We start from the raw sequence: 26,897 nt of genomic DNA, 5'->3' as shown, positions 1-26,897 counted from the left end.
CAGAATTAGTCAAAAAAAAATTTTTAAAAATACTATTTCAAACAACATATATAAATTTATTCCTAAGGCTATTAAATAGGATCCCATTAAATAGGCCCTACTAATGAGATCCTTGTGGCTGATGTTTTGATATTAGCATTTTAATATCTGGCTCCAATTTTGTGAGTCAGACAAAGATCACCTCTTTTTACTATATCAAGTCGATTACGATTTTTTGTTAACAACTGTATTACACAACTAAAGCCAGATTCCACAAGATACGATGATGGGAAAACAATGACATACATTTTAGCTTTCTCCCATAAAAGCGGATATTTACATGCAATGCCACTATTCTTCCATACATTGTGCTTTCCTTTTTTTGAATAGACTTCGGACTGTCTCATCAGACTGCAATTCAACAAGTTCCTCTTGTAAATCAATTTCAAGATCAGCAACATTTACCTCAAATGGAATCAGCACCTAATCTGGGATGTTCAGTTCTAGTAGGTCCTTGAACCGAACTTGCATGTCTTCATAAATTTTTTTTAAATGATCAACATACAAACAATCATCATCTTTTAAATCACTGCTAACTGAAGCAAGGTTTGGAAACTGGTCAAATGCACAGCTTGAGATATTAAGACTGTACAATTTGAGTTTTCCTAGGAATGCATTAATGGCTAGATATTAAATCACATCTTTGCTAGATATTAAATCACAATTATGTCCTTGCTGCAGCTTATTAAGAGAATTCAGTTTTTCATGGCAACCAACTGTTTTCCAATCTCCTTTTTGTTTAGAAACAAAAATCTCCTTTTGTTTACTAAAAATCTGATCCAATTTATTTCTTCCTTGAAATGATACAATACTGTCCCAAAGGATGACGAAGACAATTGGCTTTAGACAACCATCGCACCTCTGTATGCAGTACAAGATGTTCAAATCCTTCATTTTCATCACAAAATTTGCGAAAGAGACGATCTTGAAAAGCATTAGCTTTAATGAGGTTGACAGCTTTTAATTACAAGAGTTAAGGCTTCATGAAGACGTCCACTCAATCTCTTCGCCACCAGATGTTGGCGGTGAATCACACAATGTATGCAAAATGCTTTTGGCAATGCATTTTTTAAATGAGTGATAAACCCTCTGTACCTACCGACCATGGAAGGAGCGCCATCAGTAGCACAAGCCATTAAATTTTCGAGTGGAATATTTTTTTCTCTAAAATAAGACTGGACTTCCTTAAATATTTTTTCACCTTTTGTATCTGTTTTGAGGAATCTTGCAAAAAGCATTTCCTCTCTGAGTTGATCATCATCCATACATCTTACATATGCCAATAAAAGTGCTTCATTACCCATCAAAGTTGATTCATCGAGTTTCATTGCAAACTTTTCACTCGTAATTGAGCAGTAAGTTGATTTTCTACATCTTCAGACATTTAATCAATGCGTCTGGATATTGTGTTATTGCTCAAAGGAAGGTTGTCGGTAATTTCACGTGCATTTTTGTTTAACATTGTTGAAATTACAACTGATATCGAAGGCAAGATGACAGTTTCACCAATGCTATGTGGCTTTCAGATTTTGCTAATTTCATATGATGCTAATAAACCACTATCTTTATTGCTTGCTTGTTTACTAAAAATCTGATCCAATTTATTTCTTCCTTGAAAATTATCTCGTAGTTTTCGGAAATACTCCACTGATTTATTTTTCTTTTCGCTGTGCCTTGTCTCTAAATGGTGACGAAGCTTACTTGGCTTCATGCTATCATTAGACAGCACAGTAATACACATAAGACACACTGGTTTTGTGATATTCTCTGGTGATCCAATAAAACCATACGACAGATGTTCAGTCAAATATTGTCTTGTTTTCTTCTTTGCATGAGCCATGGGTAATCTGAAAACAATAATATTATTAACCTATAATATTTGATGTTGGAAATGCTTGTAGGTACTAATGGAAATACAGTTCACTAGAACAATAATGTTCAATAACATAAACAATAGATTTCACCACGACGATGCCGATTACTCACTATAGAATGAAATGACTGCCTCTGACTGACTGACTCTTTCTAGATTAGTCGGTGCTTAAATAATGTTTATTTCTTCGAGAATTTCCTATGGAAAGAAATTTTTTTTTGCATCAACTAAAGAAGGTTCCAGAAAATACGAGTATCTTCTAACTGTGAATTTCTGGACTTTTCTGTGATATTAGTTTATTTTATTATTATTATTTTTATTTAACAAATTATTTTATTTATAATATTTTATCATGAACCCCTTAGCTCATATTATGGACCACCGAAATACAATTTTTTTCTTGTGGGCCCCCCTCAAAGCTTCTATGGACCCCGGTTGGGAAATGCTGATTTAACCTATCAACTTCCACAACGACAGATGGAAGTTTGTTCCAGCAATTAACCACCTCCTGGCTAAAGGCAAATTTCCGCATATCTGTCTTTTCTTAATTTGAATTTATGCCCCCTTAGGTTCGTAATCTGAACAAGTGGAAGGATCCCATCAGAATTCAGCGTGCTCAACCCATTCAAGGCCTTATACACCTTAATCAGATCACCGCGCAGGTGCCTAGTCTCAGCCACTGCAATTTGCAGAACTTAAGCCTCTCTTGGTAAGAGGATCCCTTCATTCCTCTCACCAATCTTGTTGCCCTTCTCTGTACACGCTCAAGCAAATCTACATCCTTCCTAAAATGAGGCCTCCAGACCTGTACGCAGTACTCAAGGCGTGGCCTGACCATTGCCTTATACAGAGGGACAATCACCTTCTTTTCCCTGCTAGCAAAATTCCTATATATCATTGACAAAACCCCATGACCTGCCCTGGCAGCCTGTCTGCATTGCTCAGAAAACTTCATATCTGACTGCACAATTACTCCCAGGTCTTTTTCATTTTCTACCACCTTAAATGTAGTACCACACAGTTGGTACGTTTCTCTGGGGTTACTTCTACCCATATGCAGTACTTTGCATTTGTCAATGTTAAACTTCAATTGCCACTTCTCAGCCCATCTGCCTAAATTTTCAAGATCCTGTTGCAGTAGCACACTGCCATTACTGTCATTAACAACTCTGCCAACCTTTGTATCATCTGCAAACTTTGACACTAAGCCTGATATACCTTCATCAATATCATTGATAAATATACAAAACAACAGAGGACCCAACACCGAACCCTGTGGGACTCCACTAATAACATTAGTCCACGAAGAGCAGCACCCATTAATTACCACCCTCTGTCTTCTCCCACTCAACCATTCTTTTATCCATTGTAGCAACTTACCCTTAATACCATTCTGCTCCAATTTGTACAATAGTCTTCCATGCGCAACAGTGTCAAAAGCTTTCCTGAAATCCAAATATATGATATCAAAATTATTTTTTGCATCCAGTTCCTTTGTAACCACATAATATCCTATCAAGTAGAAGATCTTCGCAAAAAATTATCAAGTTACCAAAATTTTTTTTAAGAAAAAAAAAAAGTTCTCAGAAAGCAGCTACACATGCAGGTTATATTGTAGCATACAATATTGCTAAAAGTAATAAAGCTCTCTCTGATGGGGAGTTTGTTAAACACTGTATGCTCCAAGTTTGTGATGTTTTATGTCCTGACAAGAAAAAAGATTTTGAAACACTAAGCTTATCCCGAAAAACTGTGACTTCTAGAGTCAAAGCCACAAATAAAAATCTGACATCACAGTTGGAGTCAAAGATTGGTCAATTTAAATTCTGCTCTATTACTACGGATGAAAGCACTGATATAAATGATACTGCTCAGCTAGTATTATTTATAAGAGGTGTTGATGAAAACTTTTCTATTACTGAGGAATTGGTCATTCCCAGGGTATTTTAATCAAAAATACCCTAGGTATAATGTCTTTCTACATTGCGTTGTACATCAAGATACCATGTGTAAATCTGCCTTGAATATGAAACCTGTGCTTGATGTAATTGTGAAGCTTGTAAATACTATTCGATCTTGTGGGCTTACTCACAGACAATTTCGAGATTTTCTTGAGTCCATGCAATCTGAATACTCTGATGTGCTGTATTACACGAAAGTTAGGTGGCTGAGTGCAGGACGCATCTTCGAGAGGGTTTGGCAGCTGAAAGATGAGATAGATAGTGCCATTCTTCCATGAGAAACAGTGGTCTGTGGAGTGTGAAATATTGGAAGATACAACATGGCTTTCAGACTTTGCATTTTTCACAGATTATCTCTGTCACATGAACAAGTTGAATGTCAAAATGCAAGGAAAAAATCAATTTATCAACGATATCTGGGGCCATCTCAGAGGTTTTAAACTACAACTTTTTCTGTTTGCTAATCAGATAGCTAAGAATGACTTGTCTCTCTTCCCGAGATTAAATTCAATAGCCCCATTAAATAAAGACAAGCTTAAGAGCTACGAAGATGGCCTGAGAAAACTTAATCTTGAATTTGAACGAAGATTTCAAGACTTCAGTGCCATTGAAAAAGACTTGGATATTTTCAGCATGCCTTTTAATGTGAACTGTGAAGTAGTGAGACTGAACTTGCAGCTTGAATTAATTGAATTGCAATATAACAATCACTTCAAACAGTTGTTTCTCAATGTCCCAAAATTAGAGTTCTACAAGTCTTTGTCGAAATCAAGTTTCCCAAATCTGATATCTCACGCCCAGAAAGTTAGTGCTATGTTTGCTTCAATTTTTTTTTTTTTTTTTTGGCTGGTGCAGCATAAGCCATAGGCTTTCTTGCACCATGCGGCCGTTACTAATACTAATACTATATGTGAACAGGTGTTTTCTACAATGAAACTTCGAAAGAGTTGTATTAGAAACAGACTGACAAATAAGCATTTAACTTCACTTCTCAGAATCAGTACATCCCAGTTTGAACCAGATTATGAGGAACTTTTAGAAATGCAGTCACAATTTCATTCATCGCATTAGTATTAAAGAATTTTTAAAATATACTATTTTTTTGAGTCTTTATTGCGTTTTATAATAAATTACATTGGCCCGCCAAAATTTTCTTTTTTTTTGGCCCACTCCTAAAAAAGTTTGCCCATCACTGGTTTAATCCATGACATATTTGATAAAAAGGTCCAGACAAATATTCTAAACAAGTGCTGGTATTTTGAAAGGGATCAGAGCTGTTCCAGATTTATCACAACATTTCTGTGGGCGTGAAATTGGAATTAGCCCTAAAACCTGCTGGACTTGAATGAAGTGTTAAAGTCTCTAAGAAGGTTGAGCAAATTAACTGACATACACAAGGGTACATAAATTAAATTGGAATGGAAAAGGACAGCTGCAGGACAGGATGTGAGGAAACTTGTTTTCAGCCAGAGAGTAAGTGAGTGATTGAACAAACTTCCATCTGATGTTGTGGAAGTAGATAGTTTAAATAAAGTTAAGGAAGGAATACACAAATTATAAGAAGCGATGGACAAATTAAGTGTGTGTGTTTTGGGAGGATGTTATGCAAGCTTGATTCCTTGAATCATTTTGCCACTATTAATACTAAAACTACATAGAAAAATATAAAATAAACTAATAAAAGCAGAAAATAGCTTTGTATTGAGATGAATTTATTTTATTGTAACAATGAGACTGTTGCAATAAAATAAATACAATGAAATATTTCATACCTCACAAGTTATCTCCTTCAAAATAATTGCTTTGAGCTTGCATGCACTGTTCTATATGTTTCTTTCAAGCACAGAATGATTTCTGGAAGTCATCTTCTGTAAGCCTTTTTAACACTTCGGTCATTTTTTTACTGAATGTCTTCAATGAATTGAAAATGGATTCCCTTAAGTATACTTTTCAGTCCAGGGAAGAGAAAATAGTCAGAAGGGCTAGGTCTGGTGAGTAGAGTGCACGTTCTCACACAGGGATTTGCTTTTTTGACCAGAAACTGATGAACAAAGAGTGCATTGTGTGATGGAGCATCCACCCATCCTTCCACAATTCAAGCTTCTTCCTTCAAAGTTTTTCACAGCCTTGTCAGAATTTCGGTGTAGTGTGTTTGACTGTGGTGGTGCTTGGTGTGCCTCATTTGGTGGGCCATATTCAGCCATAATAATTCCTTTAATATCATACAAAATAAGAAGCATGGTTTTCATTTTTGATTTTGACATTCATGTTTTTTTTTTTTTGGTTGGGGGGATTGTTTTGTCTTCCATTGCATTGACTGTCTTTTAGTTTCTGAGTCATACTGGAACAGCTAACTTTCATTGCAAATAATTACAGCACTCAGGAACTCTGCCTCTTCAATTTTTTTCAAAACATCTTCACAAACTTCCCATTCTTTGATTTTCGTTTAAAATTTTCAGAACCATCTTGGCAAACACTTTACTCATGCCCAAATTTTGTCTATTTGATTTGTTTGTTTCATTGTCCACATTGAGTTCTGATGCAACCATTCTAATGCTTAAATGAATCCTTACCCACTCCAATGGATGGCCTGGTCATTCATTGTCCTCTGCATTCTCTCTTCTTTCTAAAAATCTTTTAAGCCATTCAAACATGTGAGCTCTTGACAATAGCATCTTCCTCAAACTTGACAATAGCATCTTCCTCATAAACTTGACAATAACTCATAACCTTCAGTTGGTGCTTTCTTTCGTTCTGTTAAAAATTTGAGGTTGGTTCGTTGTTCAATTCTTTTGTCTGTCATTTTTCTTGAAAATTGCAAAAACTTAAGGTAATGAAAACCTGCTTCACTGCAAAGCAAATGAACATGTTGAAATGTGACAGCAGACAACTAGGGAAAAAGTTGAGGTCAACTGCTGTGCATTTGTTTCACAGGTGGTGCTTGGTGTGTGCAGCCTTGTTATTTAATTGACACATCTCATAATATACAGCTAATAAAACAATCCATTAGAACTTTTGAAGATATCATGATTCTCTTCAGTAGTGGTAATAAATTTAATAATGTCAGGCCATACTTAAAATTGCCTACAAACATCTGTTGTTGTTATTTGGTTTTTTTTAGGAGCATTAGCAACTAAGGCCATATTGCTCCGGGATATGCGGTGGTCATTCCCTGACCTTTCCGCGTCCTTCGTTTTTGGTGGTGACGGGCTCGAACCCCGGTCTAATCAAGAAGCGTGTACTAGGCACTGCTGCTCCTTCCCACCTGGCTACGGAGGCGCCCCCTACAAACATCTAATCACATTTATCATACCATTTTAGTTACTATGCAATGAAAAGTTATATTATTCAAATTCTACATAATTCACAAACATACCCTGGACCTTGTTTCATTCACCACTTTTTGCAACTCCAACAGTTCACCTTCATATTTATCCTTTTCTTTTTGTAAACTCTGGGTTTCTCCTTTAAGACTAGCCATTACCTTACAAAAATAATAATAAAGTATATATTTATATATATATATGATGTACTTTTACATCAATATTTTTTTCAGAACTACTTCACTACAATAATATAGAGATGAAAATCTAATAACTAGTAACCTAGGTCATTATTTTCAAAGTATAAAATTGGCCACTAAATGAGAATTAATACTTTACATAGTATACTGTGTTGATCTTGTCTCTACTTCACCTGATATAAATGACTTAGGAAGCACTGACAGGTTTGTTTGTTTGGGGATTTATTAGATGCATCTGTGGCCATAGTGCACCAGTACTGACAGGATAAATAGCAGGACCATGCCATCTATCAAGTTACTTGTCTTAACTTTAAGTTTGGCAGGCAATGTAATGTTATTTTTCTAGCAACCATAATCATATGGCCTCTCAGAGGTGATGCCATTTAACCAAATTCTTTATATCACTCATTACTACTGTTGTTGTTGTAATTTTTGGCGCAAGGGCTGCTTAGGCCATATTGCACCTATCAATGATATGAAAGTTATCAATGGTGACTGTTATGAAAACAGTCAGAGACGATCATATAATTTTATTCATTTAAGAAAGCAGAATAACTCTAAGGGATTAGCATCATTGCCTATGATATGAGAGAGTTTTAAAGGTTCTTTTAGATTTGGAAGGAAGCTGAACGAGCATTGCCGAGCATGTTCGTAAAGAGTGCATTCAACAAGAATATGCTTCATTGTAAACTGACAGTTGCAGTGAAAACACTGTGGATAATCATTTCTTCTGAGGAGAAATAGGTGAGTAAACTGGCTGTGACCGATTCGTGCTCTGGCTAAGATTACTTCTTCCTTTCTGTTAGCACGGAAACTAGAGGTCCATAACTGTGGTTCTGGTTTTATTTGCAATAACTTATTATCCGTTTGAGCTTGCCATACAAGTGTCCATTGTTCCTTACATATCCTTCGTGTCATAGATCTGTAATCAACATATGGAATGCATAAACCTGAAGATGCTGGGTTAGATGGATGTTTTGCGGCATAGTCTGCACATTTGTTTCCAGGTATCCCAGTGTGGCCTGGGATCCAGCAGAAGATGACTAATTGCTGGTGTTCCTGAATACGAATCATCTTACTTCTTATGGTTTTTATTAAAGGATTGGTTAGCGAGGAGGTGTTTTGTAAGGCTAGTAGTGAACTCTGCGAGTCCGTATATATTATACTTTTTTTTTAATGGAGAGATGGACAATATTTTCTAAGGCAAGCTTGATGGCGAATAACTCAGCTGTATAACTGCTGCATTCAGTAAGCAGAGATACAGAGATAGTGTTAAAAGGGAAAACTGCAGCACCTACTCCACTATCAGACTTTGATCCATCCGTGTATATTTTCATGAAATGCGAATAATTTTGTGTGTGAGCAGTATGAAGTTGTCGCATGTTAATATTTGCAAAGGAATCTTTTCCCCAGGTTAGGAAGTAGTTGTCACAGGATGGTTTAATACAGGACCATGGGGGGGAACTGAAGTGTTTGGATCTTGGAGGACTTTTTCAAGGTGTACATTCCAACTTTCTGACAGAGCCTGCAATCTGATACCAGTAGGTTGAACTGCTCTGGGTTTATTTCTGCAGAACATTTTAAACTGTGGATAACTAAGTATAGGCCAAATGGTATGGGTAGGCATGCTTTGAATTTTAGCAGCATAATTCAGAAGTAACACCTTTCTTCTGAGGCAGAGTGGAACGTCATGAGCTTCAATGTAGAGACTTTGAACTGAGATGTTCTATAAGCACCTGTAGCAATCCTGAGGGCAGAATGTTGAATAGGAGCAAACCGTACTAGCACACTCTCCCTAACAGAGTCATACACTTTGGCGTCATAATCAAGACGAGATCTAATTAGAGTTCTATACAGATGAAGTAAGGTGTAGCAGTTTGTACCCCATGTTGTAGAAGAAAGAACTCTGAGAATATTAATTTTTTTCTGGCAGGTTGTCCAGAGATATTTGATATGTTCTAAAAAATTAAGTTTCCTATGAAAAATTAGACAAGGAGGCGAATGCTACTCAAAACTGAGATAGGATGATTTGTCAGGTGTAGCTCTGGGTTAGGATGCATCCCTCAATTGTTACAAAAGTGAATGGCACTAGATTTTTGATGAGATAGTCGGTAACCATTTTGTGTCATCCATAGTTCAATATTGTTTAGTGAGATTTGTAGTTGCCTTTCAATGAAGTTCATATTCAGCAAACTGCAGGAAACAGTCAGATCATCGGCATAGAGGTGAGTTCACAGTGTTGGGAATACGTTTGGTAATATGATTTATTCTCAATGCAAATAAGGTAGCACTGAGAATTGAGCCCTGTGGGACTCCTTCCTCTTGTATATAGATTTGTAGACTTGTCGATAGCGAACTTGAAAAGATCTATACTGAAGGAAGTTTTGTATGTAGCATGGTAAGTGGCCTCTCAGAGGTCAAGGGAATGAAGATCTTTCAAGATACCAAAATGCCAGGTGGTGTCAAAGGCCTTCTCTATGTCAAGGCAGACCATAACAAGATGTTCGTTTCGGATAAATGCATTCCTGATATTTGTTTCAGCTTTGACCATAAGATCCAGGGATGACCAATTTTTTTCTGAAACCAAACTGGTTATCAGAGATTAGATGTTTTGAATCCAGATACCATGTTAATCGGCAGTGTATAATTTTTTCTAAAGTTTTACTCAAGCAATTGGTAAGAGAAATGGGTCTATAGTTGTGAGGGATAGAATGATCTTTTCTGGTTTGGGAATTGCCAGTACACAGGAGTGACGCCAGCGAGTGAGGAATGAATGTTCAATAAATACAGTAAACCCCCGCTATTCGCGGGGTTTACGTTCCTGAGAAATTCCGCAAATACTGAGTTATGGCTCCCATAGTAATAAAGGGGTTCCGTTCCAAAGTATGAAATATACAAGAAAAACCAGTCTAAAATTTTGTCTATGTATGTATTATATGTTCATAATATGACTATGTACATAGACAGTACATAGTGAAATGCAAGCATATGGCATCGAAATGAAAATAAGAAACAATTTAATATGAAATGTAATATTTATTAGAAATTTCAATCCAGCACCTTTGCTAGCTAAAAAACTTATCCTGCCAGTGCTATCACCAGTTTTGCTAAAGTGTTGACAGATCTAAAGGTGTTTCGCCTTTTCACAAATGTTGAGTGAACTTAACAGAATTTTATTTTGAGTTCGGTCTTTTATCCACAGATTTAAAGCCTTTTCCATTTTTTCTAATTTAACATCACGAGTTACAGAGCTTGTTTGTTTGTTTGTTATTTGGTTTTTAGGAGCATTAGCAACTAAGGCCATATTGCTCCGGGATATGCGGTGGTCATTCCCCGACCTTTCCGCATCTGGTGGTGACGGGCTCGAACCCTGGTCTAATCAAGAAGCGTGTGCTATGCACTGCTGCTCCTTCCCACCTGGCTACGGAGGCGCCCAGTTACAGAGCAAATTTTTGAAGCAATTAGCGCGTTTTCACGGACACTACGGCAGATTTTTTCTTCTGATTTTTTGATTGATCGTACCGTTGACTCATTGATCTTATAATATTTTGCTACTGAAGAGACACTTTCACCATTAGAAATTTTGTCTAATAACTCAACTCAATTTTATTTGCTAATGTCATCACCTTTGATCTTTTCACATTTCCCTTGTTATTCGTAGCCATATTTTTGTACAGGTTAGAAAGAACTTGTCCACAATAAAGTCACTTTCTTCCATTAACACACTCGAAAAAGTCTGTTTACACCAACACACTGCAAAACGGTAGATTTATCACTTTTGTAAGTATATCAATTTATAAATTGATAAATTTTTCAATTTATAAGCATATAAATTAAAAGCAAACGACGAAACCTCCCATGACAAGCGCATAACACATACTGAACAAGGATTAGTGAGAAACATCCACGCTCGCGATTTTGTCACCCCTCTCCCCCACCCACTGAGCGCTGTTTTGACAGGGAAAGATAATTTTATGACGGAAAATGTTCACAGCGCTTTAAAATTCACATTTTTTTAGGTTTCATTTTATATTAAATCAGCGACCGCGAATAGCGGGGGTTTACTGTATACGGTTGTAAAAGGTTAGCAGCATTATATAACACACTCCGTCGGGACCAGCAGCACTGTTCTTTGAGGTATATATAACTTCTTGAAGTTCGACCATAGTAAGTATCTGATTGTATGGTAGAGAGGCGGTGGTTTCGAAGTTAAATTTTGATTTTTCGGCTGCAGCTGTGATCTTCTGAAATGACAGATCTTATGAGGTCGAGGCAGACAACTGGGAGAATACGGTCCCTAGAGTATTCGCAATCTCTACAGGAGTAGAGCTCCTGTCCATTCCAGTTGAAAATTGGCAAGGATAACGGAGGAAATTTGTCATTTAGTTGTCTTATTTTTTCCCATATTATTCTTACATCAGTATTTTTATTGATCGAGTTGCAAATTGAATCCAAGAGTTTCTTTTAGCTTTCTTTCTGATGTGTCGGGCATTGGCTCTGAGTTTCTTATAATTTATAAGATTATCGGTGGTAGGATATTTGCGGAATATATTCCACGCTCGGTTTTTTCCTTTTTTGGCATTCTTACATTCCGCATTCCACCAATAGTTTATGGGTCTACAGATGTCTGACTGTGATTGGCAATAGATGCAGTTGCTAGAATTTCTTTGGTGATATGATCAGTGACTGTGTCAATTAGGAAAGATTCGATGATTTGTTTATCAAATGAAACACGAGAGGTACACTTGGCCCAATTTGCCTTCGAAATTTTCCATTTTATATAGTTTTTTCCAGTTGAAGAGTGATGTTTGAATTTTACAGATTAATGGGTAGTGGTCACTGTTTAGTGGATCATCAAGAGCTGTCCACTCAATACTAGGAAAGAGGATCAGAGAGCAGATAGACAGATCTATTGAGATGGATGTAAGTTGGTGAACCAGTATTTAGGATGGTTAAGTTTTGTCTGTCAATGAGCATTTCAATGAGTTGTAATGCTCATTGACAGACAAAATCCCTCATCCATCTGCATTGGGAGAACCCCACAATGGATGGTGTCCATTGAAGTCACCCAATAAACAGAAAGGGGTTGGCAACTGCAGGATAAGATCTTCAAGTTCGTGAATAGTACAAGGATGACTGGGGTGGTAGGTAGATAGAAACAAGAGTCAGAGTGATGCCAATTGCTATTCGGGTAGCAATGGCCTCTATAGAGGGTTTGTAAAGAAATGCGTCTTCAAGGGACTCTCGAATCTATGAGAATGGCTACTCCACCACAAGTATTATTTGTAACAGGTCTATCTTGTCTAAAAAGAGTATAATTTTTTTATCAAGGGAGATATCTGAGGTGTCAGATATGTCTCCTGTAGGCAGATACCTACTGGATTATGCTGCTTAATTATGTCGTATATGTCATCAATATTGCTCCTAAAGCCTCTACAATTCCACTGGACAACGTTGTTCATTGTTTCAATTTAGATGAAGGAACTGAATCTGACTGTTTTTTGGAAGTCTGTTTGACTCGGTCAATTTTAATCTTATCTTTTTTTGAGAAAACAGGTCTTGTGTCTATTTCATCCTCTGGATGGATCTCCAGAATGGTTTCGGTATCACCTTGACTGGAAATTCCATTAGTATCCATAAGGGAGGAGTCAAATGTCTGTTTCTGATTAGAATCTGCATTATCTGCTTGGACGGATCTTACAGGAGCTGCATTGGCAGAAGGTGGTATCGTGACTGGTGTGATGTTAGCTCTGCTTGAAATCTGTTGCTTTGAAGGTTAAGGTACAGAGTTGACCAGGGAACGAGCCCATTCTGAAATAGAGATATTTGGAGGAATTGCTGTATCAGTCTGGACTGATACTGAATGAAACTTTTTAGAGGCTTCAGCATATGTGCGTCTAGGTGTCATTAGTTGAATTTGCTTTCTTGCTTCTGGGAATGAAACTTTCTTTTCTATTTTATATTTCTGGATTTTTTTCTCATATTTCCATTGTTCATAATTTTTAGAAAAGGCTGGATGGTTGCCTTTACAATTGGGGCAGAGTGGAGCCTGGGCATTACAGTCAGCCTGGGAATGACCTTTTGAACCACAGTTAGGACATACGGGGTCACCTCGACAGGCTGTGAGTGTCCGAATTTCTGACACTTGTAACATCTTACTGGTTTCGGAATATATGGGTGAATGCGACAATGCAAATACCCTGCTTTTACTGATGAAGGTAAATTGGGTGTGCTGAATGTTAAAATTATGCTGCGAGTTGGAAGGAGTTTGCCATCTTTTTTCATCATGATTCGTTTTGCCTGTCTGACTTTCTGATCCTGCAATTCCTGAACAATTTCTTCTTCTGAGACATTCATTAGGTCCCATTCAGAAATAACACCTTTGAATGAATTAAGTGTGGCATGTGGGGGACACCTTCACTGGAACTCCACTAAATGATGTGCCTGAGTAAAGACTCAGAGTGTTTGGAGTTGGCAGTCTCAACCAGCTGGTCGCCAGATTTCAGTCGTCGTACCATTTTTGGAGAGCCAGCAATGCTCTCAAGACATTTACCTAACGACTGGTTAGTTAGGGAATATAGAATGAGAAAACTTGGGTTTTCCATTCAGGGAGCATCCATCCTCAGTCTCTTTGGGTTGGGCAAGTCATTATCGGGTATGTGCAAATCCAAAGTCTCTTTGGGTTGGAGAAGTCATTATCGGGTATGTGCAAATCCAATGGATTTGGATTTGCAGTCTTAATCGGTGGAAAATTGTCACAGTCCATGTTTTGCTCCTTTTGGCCTTGGAGGTTGGTTTTCCCACCCAGGTTTCCGGCCCCGCCACAAGGAGGCAGGAGCAGTACCACAAGGTTTGTTTGATTGTTATTTGGTTTTTAGGAGCATTAGCAACTAAGGCCATATTGCTCCGGGATATGCGGTGCTCATTCCCTGACCTTTCCGCATCCCCCGTATTTGGTGGTGCCAGGCTCGAACCTCGGTCTAATCAAGAAGCGTGTGCTACGCACTGCTGCTCCTTCCCACCTGGTTACGGAGGCACCGTGCCACAAGGTGACCAAGCAGCTAAGTTAGTTAGTTAGTTAGTACTATTAGAAATAAAAAAACAGAAAGGTAACTTTCCTTTCTGGGCCTTTGCCTACTTCTTGTAGTGCGAAAGAGCTACACTAATTAATAAATAAAGAAAATGGTTGTTGAAACAAAATATAATCTATCACTTGAAGGCTCTTTGGAGATAACGCTTTGAGGAATGCACAGAAATCGCTTGGCACCCGGGGGCCTCATCACTACTGGTAGGACATCCAAGATTTAGCAAGACCAAGCCAGGGATAAATTTTAGTTATGGACAGACTGAATTTTTGGTGAATATAAGCAGTTTTTTTTCATTTTTGTTGTGAATTTTATTTAATTTTACAGCTTTCCTTGCTCTGACCATATAGCTAGGTTTAGTACTTACAGTATATTAAGCAAATATTTCAACTTTTGACAATTTCAACAATTTTTGGTGGCAACACTCAACATCACAAAACATTTGTGTAGTTATAAATAGTACACTTAAGTCAATAAAAATAATACAATACATGATATCTGTACTTATTTTATGGATTGGTATAAACTGAAGTTTAGTAATACTTTGGAACATTAAATTAGAGTGGTTAGTGTTAACTTACGATGATCAGTAGCAGGAGTTTCCAAATGGTGTCATTAGATACAAAACTGTTCATCCTATTATAAAGTGTTTTATTAAATACATGACATCGTATGTGGTGTAGTGTTTTCCCGTAATTTTTAACTAGAAATCTGGCTGTAATTATGGTAAAAACTAGGTTCTGTGAGAATACTATGAATCAGGATGGCATAATTGATTGAGAAATTGCCACAGATATCACCTGTGAGTCTTATTGTATTGACTGTGGCATGTTTTCAAATTCTCTAAATGTGCATAAGAAAACCAGTAATTCCTTTGTGCATCTCAGATGCAGGGAATGTGTGAGAGAGAATTAAGGGAAAACTCAGTTTTGCCATAAAAGACTGACAGTTAATGCCTCAGAATAAATTAAATGGGGAGAGGGGGGATAATTACCACAAACTCAGTCTGTCCAAACTCAACGTCGGTACCTTCTCTCACTCATTCAGCAGTAGGAAGGGGACATCAAAGGCAGAAGGCACTGGTTCCACAAGAAGTTTTAATTCTAGGAACTCAAGTGTGAGTCTGCAGAGCAGGGTTAATGGCATGAAATGATTAACCCTTGAGGTCTGACACTGCACTCATCAGCATTTCTGATTATGTAATTTGTTTTCCTGTTGTGCTGTCGCAATTATTGTCCTACTATCTAACTATCTATTTATATTTCATATAAACAATGTGAAAAGTTAAATCTATATTTTATATTCAATTAATGGCAGTTGGCACTGTTTTTTAGCACTCCTCTTTCAGTTGGATGTTGTGGTGCCCCGAATGTTGGCATTTCCAATTATGAAATTTGTTTTTCTACTGTACTGTCCCAATTATTGTAGTGACATCAATTTAAACTAAATCGATGTTTATATTCATTATTGTAGTGACATCAATTTAAACTAAATCGATGTTTATATTCAGCGGTTATTGGCAGGCTGTGTTCTCCCCCCCCCCCCCGACTTCAAGTACGAATGTCTCAACCAATTTTTAAATGTGTTTCCAATTATGAAATTTGTTTTCCCAGTGTGCTAGCTCAATTGCTGTACTGCCATCCATTAATATTTCATAAAAATGACCTGAAAAATTAAATCAATGTTTACTGATGTTTATATTAAATTATTTAATGACAAGTGGGCATTTTTTTTTTTTTTTTCAGTATAGAAATCACAGAGTAACTTATACTCTGTGTTAGAGTGAAATGTTTAGACACACCATCATGATATCATAAAGGCCTTCCCGGTGGTGAAATTGAGAAATTGGGGGGGAAAAAAAAGCAAACAAACAAAAATTCTTACAGATAAGATACTTTCCAGCTGTTCCATATAGCAGTGTGACTGGGTTTCAGTTTCACTAAATGAACTGCAGGAGTTTTTTGGTGTTATTATCACCACAGGACTAAATGAAGAATAAAAAAAAAAAAAAAAAACTGATATAAAGAAATACTGGTCTGAAGACTGGACAGACAGAATTCAATTTTCAAGAATATATTTAGCAGGAAGAGATTTCATTAGACATTTTGGATGTTGCATCTCTGCAAGGAAGAAATATTGTATTAAAGCTTTTAAATTGTTTTTTCATGCTGTTTACATATTAGCTCATGTAAATAAACACAATAATAAATAATTTTTGAATATCACATTCCAACTATTCATTTTTTTGATTGTTAGAACTGGACTGTTTGGGGAAAACAGTGAAAATAATGGTGGACTGCAAAGGGTTAATATCTTTTATGGGAACAAAAGAGAATATTGTTATATACATAGGTATTATGGTATAGTATGGCAATCTGAGGTTTTAGTTCAAAGTTAAGAGGTGATGTTGAGGAAAAAGTCACAAGCTAGAACTTAAAGTGAGAGCATCTAAAATTTTACCAGAGCATGATAATGGTAGGTAGTAGTAGTAGTGGTGGCATGTGATGCAAGAAAGCAAGTGTATGAGCTTATGCAGCATCAGCAAAAAAAAAAAAAAAAAAAAAACACACCATTTCCTCCAAATGCCTGTCCAGTTCCTCCTTAAATTTATTCAACCTATCAACTTCCACAACGACAGATGGAAGTTTGTTCCAGCAATTAACCACCCGCTGGCTAAAGGCAAATTTCCGCACTTCTATTCTACATCTGTCCTTTCTTAATTTTTATTTATGCCCCCTTAGGTTCGTAATCTGAACAAGTGGAAGGATCCCATCAGAATTCAGCATGCTCAACCCATTCAAGGCCTTATACACCTCAATCAGATCACCACGCAGGTGCTTAGTCTCCAGCCACTGCAATTTGCAGAACTTAAGCCTCTCTTGGTAAGAGGATCCCTTCATTGGATCCTCTTACACAAGTGGAAGGATCCCATCAGAATTCAGCATGCTCAACCCATTCAAGGCCTTATACACCTCAATCAGATCACCGCGCAGATGCCTAGTCTCCAGCCACTGCAATTTGCAGAACTTAAGCCTCTCTTGGTAAGAGGATCCCTTCATTCCCCTCACCAATCTTGTTGCCCTTCTCTATACACGCTCAAGTAAATCTACATCCTTCCTAAAATGTGGCCTCCAGACCTGTACGTAGTACTCAAGGCGTGGCCTGACCATTGCCTTATACAGAGGGATAATTACCTCCTTTTCCCTCTGAATGTGTACCCATGTGCAGTACTTTGCATTTGTCAAGGTTAAACTTCAGTTGCCACTTCTTAGCCCATCTGCCCAAATTATCTAGATCCTGTTGCAGTAGCACACTGCCATTACTGTCATTAACAACCCTGCCAACTTTGTATCATCTGCAAACTTCGACATTAAGCCTGATATATACCTTCATCAATATCATTGATAAATACACAAAACAACAGTGGACCCAACACTGAACCCTGTGGGACTCCACTAATAACATTAGTCCACGAAGAGCAGCACCCATTGATTACCACCCTCTGTCTTCTCCCACTTAACCATCCTTTTATCCATTGCAGCAACTTACCCTTAATACCATTCTGCTCCAATTTGTACAATAGTCTTTCATGCGCAATAGTGTCAAAAGCTTTCCTGAAATCCAAATATATGATATCAAAATTATTTTTTGCATCCAGTTCCTTTGTAACCACATCATAATATCCTATCAAATTTGTCAGACAAGACTTTCCCTTAACAAACCCATGCTGTGTCTGAATTATTGCTGTAGTCTTGTCAAGATGATCCTGCAATGCATCTTTAACCAGTGACTCCATTATTTTACCTGGAACAGAAGTTAAACTAACTGGTCTGTAATTACTCGTGTCACCCTTCGATCCCCTTTTGTGAATTGGGGATACATTTGCACATCTCCAGTCCGTGGGAACCTCCCCTGAGTCCAAGGATGCTCTCATAATTATGGCTAAGGGTTTGCTTAGTTGCTTTGCCGTCTCCTTTAATATCCCAAGTTGTTTATATCCCAGAACGATCAATTGATTTTAGCCTAGAGAATGTGCATGACTCGTGGGATAAAATTTTCTCAGCATGGACTGCACTTGTTAACAGAAGGGACCACTTTTTTTTACCTATGGGACATGTCTGTATAGAAGAGGAGCAAGAATATCAGCTGATACTGAAGCAGGATTAGGTGCTAATAATGCCCTCCCAATCTAAGTGGTGTGGGGGGAAGGAAGCATTAGTGTCGATTAAAGATGAAGTACATTAGATTTATGTACTGCTTTGAACTACCTAATTGAGACATACTAATTTGGAAATCGATAATAAAGGAATACAGAACATATTGGGAGATCGTATGACCCTGATGCAATGGGAACTGGTGGTACGGCCAGAGGAATCTGAACATTTGCAAAAAGTATTATCAATAACCTAATCCACACTGGAAAATTTCTGGAAAGGCTGCTGCAGTAAAAACTACGTGGGATGTGTTAGTCACAAATCTAAAAAGATAGACCCTCACATATTTACATACTAATGCTAGAAGTGCAGTTAATAAATTTGAGGAACTGTTTGTTATTCAACAAATGTAAAATAGGAATACCAGAAACATGGTGTCATTCTGATATACTGCATGCAGAATTTTGGTATATTAAATACAGTTACTAGAATAATGTACAGAACAAAAGATAGGAGAAAATGTTTTTAACTGACATACATATAGACTGAAGGTTAACAAATCTAGTAGACAATCAATTTTAGACAACAAAAATGCAAGCAGAAGTATGATACAGACCAGATGACTGTGATGAGTATAATAAATATGTTTACAGAGTAAACTAGCAAATCTAAATGTCTTATAACTTTAATTTTCTAGAATACTGAATGGAACTTCTGGGTTGGTCATTCAACCATACTCTGCATATTACTGCATAACTGCTTTCCATAATGAAGTACCATTCATCTTTCATTAAAATTGAGCCAATATCTTGCTTGATGCTCTTGGTTCTATTAATCCTATGGTCTAATTGGCCTTGACAAGTGAACATATGATAATCACACACTTTTTTTGTTTACAGCTACTATCTCCTTTCTGTGAAAATTGTTGGATTTCCTGGATGGCTGCTTTGTATATCAGTAAAGATGCTAGAGTTGCCAACAAGTAAAGAAGTATTTATCATATAGTTATCAGTAATGATTAATGATCATGAGAATGATCAAGAATTTTTCAGCCTTGGAAGTGACATGATTTTGAAGCAGCAAAGTTAACCAAACCAAAGCTCAGATTTAATTCTGAAATCTCCTTATATTTTGAAACATGGTAGGTATCAATATGGATCTGTAGTTATTATGAATAAGTAATGCTTTTATGAAGAGAGAGAAAAACATGGGGGGGCACTTGTCAGTTTTTTTAATTAAAAAAGTGCACTAATTTTATTCCCCAAGATTTTCTTAACCATTTCAGAGTGTGTACATAAGTTTTTCTAAGTAATTTCTTAAGTGTTCAAAAGACAGAAATAATATCTATCGGCCCATTGTTGTTCAATTCTAGCTTAAAAAAGTCAAAATTATTCAGAATTCAGATCAGAAGTTAATGAAATTGAAGAAGAAAAAATTAGTTTTTCTCAATTTTTTAAAATTCTAATTTGATTTTTGAAATAACTGCACTCTAATGTTTTAGACTGAAATTATTTCATCCAAGTAAAAATAGGAACAAATTAATATTTAGAAGTATTAAAAAAAAAAGTATCCCTCGGAAGCCCAGACATATTCAAAAAACTTACTTCGGAAAATGTTACAAAAATTTATAAAAAAAACCACCGAGAAAAAATGTATTTTACACTCAATAACTTTGAGTACTTAAAATTTGCAACCCAAATCAATATACACCTCAGCAACTTGTTTTTCTGCAGCTTCCTTTTCTTGCTCTAGTTTTTTTTTCTTGGCTTCTAACTCCTTTATTTCTTTTACAAATTTTTCAGGCTGAGTTTTCAAATCCACCAGCTGCAGAAAACAAAGAAAACAGTAAGGACAATAAAAAAAAATAAATTCAAATATGCTATTTCTTTCTTTTTTTATTTTGTACAAAAACATTTAGATAGGCTAAAAAAACTTGAATAATAATTATAACTAATGAAGAGTAAATTGTCATTAATTATAAGTTCTATAGTGAAAACACCATTCTCCAGTTATAAGTTATAAGTTAAATGAGGCCTCCAGACCTGTACACAGTACTCTAGGTGTGGCTGACCATTGCCTTGTATAACGGGATTATCACCTCCCTGTCCCTGCTAGCAAAATTCCTATATATATATATCATTGACAAGGTCATGGAGTTTTGTCAATGATATATAGGAATTTTGCTAGCAGGGACAGGGAGGTGATAATCCCATTATACAAGGCAGAGGTCTGGAGGCCTCATTTTAGGAAGGATGTAGAGTTGCTAGAACGAGTACAAAGAAGGGCAACAAGATTGGTGAGGGGAACAAAGGGATGCTCTTACCAAGAAAGGCTTAAGTTCTGCAAACTGCAGCGAGGCACCTGCGAGGTGATCTGATTGAGATGTACAAGGCCTTGAATGGGTTGAGCAAGCCGAATGGTGATGGGATTCTTCGTCTTGCTCAGACTAAGAACCTGAGTGGGAACAGTTTCAAATTGAGGAAAGATAGTTGTAGAATAGATGTGTGGAAATTGGCCTTTAGCCAGCGGGTAGTTGATTGGTGGAACAGGCTTCCATCCTTTGTTGTGGAAGCTGAGATCTATCCAGTTATATTAAAGAAGGCAGCAGAGGAAGTAAGCAAACCCTTAGCCATAATTATAAGAGCTTCCTTGGACTCAGGGGAGGTACCCACAGACTAGAGATGTGCAAATGTGACCCCAATTCACAAAGGAGGATCAAAGGCTGACACAAGTAATTATAGACCTGTGAGTTTAACTTCTGTTCCAGGAAAATTAATGGAGGCACTAGTTAAAGAAGCACTGCAGGATCATTTAGACAAGACTTCAGTTATAGCTCGGACACAGCATGGTTTTGTTAAGGGGAAGTCTTGCCTGACCAATTTGATTGGATACTATGATGCAGTCACAAAGGAACTGGATGCAGGGAATAACTTTGATATTATATACTTGGATCTTAGAAAGGCTTTTGATACTGTTGCACATGGAAGACTGCTGCACAAATTGGAGCAGTGTGGCATTGGAGGCAAATTGCTGCTGTGGATAAAGGGGTGGCTGAGGGGGAGAAGACAGAGTGGTAATCAATGGACACTGCTCGTCGTGGACTAATGTTATTAGTGGAGTCCCTCAGGGCTCAGTGTTGGGTCCATTATTGTTTTCTGTATTCATAAATTATATTGATGATGGTATATCAAGCTTAATGTCGAAGTTTGCAGACGATACAAAGGTAGGCAGGGTTGTCAAGGACACTACTGACACTATGCTGCTGCAACAGGATCTGGAAAGGTTGAGCAGATGGGCTGAGAGGTGGCAAATGAAGTTTAACATTGACAAATGTAAAGTACTACACATGGGAAACAGCAACCCCAGAGCAACGTATCAACTCTGTGGTACTACACTGACAGTGGTAGAGAATGAAAGGGACTTGGGGGTGGTTGTGCAGGCTGATATGAAGTTCTATGAGCAGTGCAGACGGGCTGCAAGAGTAGCTCATGGTGTATTATCAATGATATATAGGAATTTTTCTAGCAGGGATAAGGAGGTGATTATTCCCTTGTATAAGGCAATGGTCAGGCCACACCTAGAGTACTGTATACAGGTCTGGAGGCCTCATTTCAAGAAGGATGTAGAGCTGCTGGAACGAGTACAGAGAAGGGCAACAAGATTAGTGAATGGAACAAAGGGGTGCTCTTACGAAGAAAGGCTTAAGTTTTGCAAATTACAGTGTCTGGAGACTAGGCACCGGCGAGGTGATCTGATAGAGGTGTATAAAGCATTGAATGGTTTAGGCATGCTCAATGCTGATGGGATTCTTCCTCTCGCTCAGAATGATCACCTGAGAGGGCATAAATTCAAATTGAGGAAAGACAGATGTAGGATAGACGTGCGGAAATTTGCCTTTAGCCAGCGGGTGGTTGGTTGGTGGAACAGACTTCCATCCCTTGTAGTGGAGGTTGATAGCCTAAATAAGTTTAAGGCTCAGCTGGACAGGTATTTTGAACGAACAGAGGGGTGAAGTGGAAGTGTTTTTTTTTTTTTTTTGGCTGATGCTGCATAAGCTTGCTTTCTTGCATCAAATGCCTCTACTAATGCTAAGCTAATAGCCTAAATAAATTTAAGGCTCAGCTGGACAGGTATTTGGAACGAATGGAGGGATGAAATGGGAGGTTTTTTTTTTTTTGGCTTATGCTGCATAAGCTTGCTTTCTTGAATCGTATGCCTCTACTAATGCTAAAAAGTTAATCACTGCAATGATAACACCTGCAACAGTAGGTTATTTAAAAGATACATATATTGCCAGCAGCTATTCATGTATATTTCTGAGCTTTTAAGCTCTTACTTAAGGTTAATGCCAGTGTAATAAAGGGCACAAGATATTTTGTAGACCATGCCTGTAAATTTGAATTCTGCCAGTTTGGTGTAACACAAGTATTCAGAGAAATGGCTGACCTTCTGTGCCACAAGGTAATACCAGGCAGCAGGTGACTCTCATCAGCTGGCTTAACTCCACCACTTTGCCCGTTTGACACTTGAAGTGGTGAAAGCCATGTTTGGCTTTCACCACAGTAAAGTCACTAATGTTATCCAGACGTCTTTGTTGTTTTTTGCTTAATATTAACCTAACTAAACATTAAGAATTATTTAGATGAGAGTCCCTAGCTGCATACTGGTGGGAGCCCAGGGGGTAGATAGAATACAAGCTCACTTAATTTATAAATGTAAAGGAGGTTAGAATAATGTGCACATAGTGGTTGGTGGCAATGCAAGCACTGCCAAGGCTGTTATGTGAAGGAGCTAAAATTCTTGCTGTGTGCCTGCCAAATCAGAAAACTTCAATTCATATATGCTCTCACCTCAAAACTTTTATCTCATCTATATTATACCAGTGCATGAGTAGTCAAACAAATGGAACAAGCTTATCTGAGAAAAAGATATAAACCTTTAATTTAATTTAAAATATTCTTAATTAATTTCACAAACATATGTAGCCTCAGTTCCAACTTCAGTGTACCAAGTGCCACTTACTTTATCTGATAACATCTCATTTATAATTTGCCTCAATCACCAATCATGTCATTTATCCTAATTATGCACTCTGCTTTCTTCTGTTTAAAGCAATACTTGTGCATATATCAGTAGTTTTAATTCTGGATATTTTTAAGAAATATAAAGTTCACTTATAATCAATGTTTATTGCATTCATTTTGAATTCAAAGTTATTTTATTTGGAAAGAAAAATATACTAGTCGCAATTTAACAAATCTTTTTTTTAAAACACTTTATTTATATTAGCATTTTGTTGGAAATCGTTTACTTTTAAAACAGCTTCAATTTGTTACTGCACGGAATCTACTAAACTTATTTCTTCAGATGTGATAGCCTTCATTGGTCCCCACTTATTGCTTCGGATTATCATTTTCTGAGGATTCCATTGTAATTCTTATCCAATTTTGCATGCTAGTCTTGATCATCAGTATAATATACAGATATATGACCATTAGGCTATTTCACGAGTAATTAAACTGTACATAGCTTGAGGTAGAAGTGTAAACACATTGTTGTTTTTTTTTTTTGTTTTGGTAGTTGTTGGCGCATCAGCTTCTGTGGACATAATGCACCTCCCAAAGTTTTTGCAGTACTTTGATCCAAGCCCGAGACGGGATTCGAACCCGCAACCTTTAGGTTGCCAGGCAGGCACTTTACCCACCTGGCACACATTGTTGTAAGCACATGACTAGCTCTTTATTGAGATTATAGATTTGGTATTTAAGTTTAAGAAAGAAACCCATTAAAAATCAGAATTAACAAAGAAAAATTTTCACAATTAAGGAAAGAAAAAAAAAAAAAAAAAGAGAGAGAGAGAAAGAGGGGGAAAAAATTTGAAATTGTAAATTTTCTCTATAGCCATTTTGCTTACTTTTTGCTGTTCTGCTTCCAAAGTTTTAACCAGCTTCTTTGATTTTGTTTTCGCATGTTTCATGTTCTCTCGACATTGCACATCCTGTCTCTCCAGAGTCCCATACTGCTCTTTCTTTTCTTCAACAATTTTTGCAAACTTCTCAAATTTACTGCAATATATGAAATTGAACTCATTCTATAATTTACTTTAAAAAACATTTAAATATATACCTATTAAATCAATAATACTCATAAACCTCATCTTTACCAAGAAGTAAAGTCTGAAAGGTAAGATCTGTAATACATGATTCTTTTTATATTTTAAACAAGTCTTGAATTATTCAAGATAACTGAATTCAAGGTGGTTGACATTTAATCAGGTCAAGAGCAGTAAAATAATAAATATTTTTACTCAAATACCAAAATTATAAATGTGATTCTTTGAAACTGAGAAGTGCTTTTCTATTGCAAAGTTTAGGGATATGCATTATTACTTTCAGTGACATAATATTTGGAATGCACACAAGCAAATGAGCTGACATGAATTTACACAAATGAATTGACCAACAAATACTGTTATATTAAGAAAACACAAAACTGTTTTCCCTATCTGTTTTCAACTGTACATAACATAACAGAAATTGTAAAAATGATATAAAGAAAGTAATACAAAAGAAAACTGATATAAAAATCAGTTTTATTTTAGCTGCTTTTTTTTTTTTTTTTTTTTTAATGAAAACCCCAAACACGAAAGGTATCAAAATCTATAGTACTTAGTACCGTGCATGGGTTGAAGGAGAAGTATGGGGGGAGAGGGATGCTGGAAACTTTGCTCTAGAGACTAAACATGGGTTTCACCACCTCAAGCCTCCAATAAGCAAAGTGGTAGTATTTCACCGGTTGATGAAAGTCATCTACCACCTGAATGTGAAAGTAACCTTACAATGTCTAAGTTTGTATTCTCTAAGAAGGGTAATATATAAATAAAATAAGATATATATCCATTAGTTATTAATCAGTATAATATGACATGAAAACTACAGCTTTTTGAATAGGCATTCATTAGCACACATGCAATAGTGACAATAATAAACATTGAAATAAAGGAAAGAAAAGACAAGTTGATAAATATAATAACTGGGGGGAGGGATGAAGATGACAAGTCAAATTAGAACCATTAAGACAAGCCACAGGATGTGGCATGTCTTTATAATTGTGTGTATATATAGTTGGACATCTCTTTAATGAACTTCCATATAGCAAATTTTTCTATTTAGAGAATTTTTTCATTTCCCCCTAGTCATTACATTGAAAATAGTTTCTGTATAACGAAGAAAATTTCGAGAGACCTGGGTATGCACTGTTCGCACCTCTGGCCTTTAGATTTTAAGAGCTAAAGGGACTGATTCTTAATCTTAAAATTCTTAAAGAGCTAAAACATTCCACAATTTAGTGGTGCCCATAAAACCTAAACAACCACCTCTACTGTATCGAGAAGTTGCACTGGTTCATGTTCTCTAAGGCGTTGATGTAACCTGATGAATGTGTGCCTGTTGGGCTGCCTTTGGTGGGGAAGTGCTTCTTGGTACAAAAGTGCAGCCTCGAGTGCACTGCCATTGGCTTTACCATACATGAAGTGCACATCTGCATACTCCTTCGTTGCTGTAACCTCTTTCCATGTTGACTATCCTTTGACAAGTACTAGTATGCCTGCTACGTCTCAGAGCATTGAGAGAGGGGAAAGGGAAAGAATGAGCATAATCTAACCTAAACAAACAAGTCAGTGGTGGATCCCAACTTTGTACAGTTCACCTAGTCAGTGGTGGATCCCAACTAAAAATGTGCAATATCACGAAAACGATTCACTTAAGAACCCATGTTTTTTTTGCATATTGTAGTCTATACAGTTCACCTTTAAATTACTGACCATCACTTTTGAAACACCATGTATAAAGTCATGCCTTGGCAGTTGTATTTAGGTGCCACCTGTGTCCTGTCTGTCTGCATGATGATGATGAAAGTAAGTTGATAACTATGTGAGAGTGTTTTGTGTTGTTTTTCAGTCTGCCCCTAAACACGCGCGCGCGCGCGTGTGTGTGTGTGTGTGTGTGTGTGTGTGTGTGTAGGGGGGGTAAATTGTGTAAATGTAAGTATGACGTGTGTGCAATTGTGCTGAGTGTATATAAAGTGTGAGTTGTTCTAACAGGCTCCCCCAAATTAGACAACGGTGGAAGAAACCTACCAGAAATCCTCTCCCCCTGCTCTGCTAACATCATATCCCATCTTCTGAGACATGACGTGGGATTCATCAAGCTGACATCAGCCTCTTCCACAAGGGTGCCCATCTATCCCTTTAACTTCCTATTT

The 26,897-nt window shown here is 37.0% G+C and overlaps 1 protein-coding gene across 1 annotated transcript in view; it reads right to left on the bottom strand.

Annotated features, from left to right (window-relative positions):
- glu (structural maintenance of chromosomes 4-like protein gluon) overlaps positions 1-26,897 on the bottom strand; it is a 256,802-nt gene that overhangs the window by 149,239 nt on the left and 80,666 nt on the right. The window contains exons 9-11 of the mRNA XM_090377488.1: positions 24,550-24,700; positions 20,346-20,459; positions 7,250-7,357 (exon numbers count right to left, since the gene is read on the bottom strand). Of these exons, the coding sequence (XP_090233614.1) occupies positions 7,250-7,357; positions 20,346-20,459; positions 24,550-24,700 (373 nt within the window). The remainder of the gene's footprint in view (positions 1-7,249; positions 7,358-20,345; positions 20,460-24,549; positions 24,701-26,897) is intronic.

The sequence above is a fragment of the Mastigoproctus giganteus genome, chromosome 1 (assembly GCF_048544385.1).
Source record: "Mastigoproctus giganteus isolate SK-2022 chromosome 1, ASM4854438v1, whole genome shotgun sequence".
NCBI lineage: Eukaryota > Metazoa > Arthropoda > Arachnida > Uropygi > Thelyphonidae > Mastigoproctus > Mastigoproctus giganteus.
Note: the sequence above shows the minus strand (reverse complement) of the source record. Positions and strands in the feature narration are given on the sequence as shown.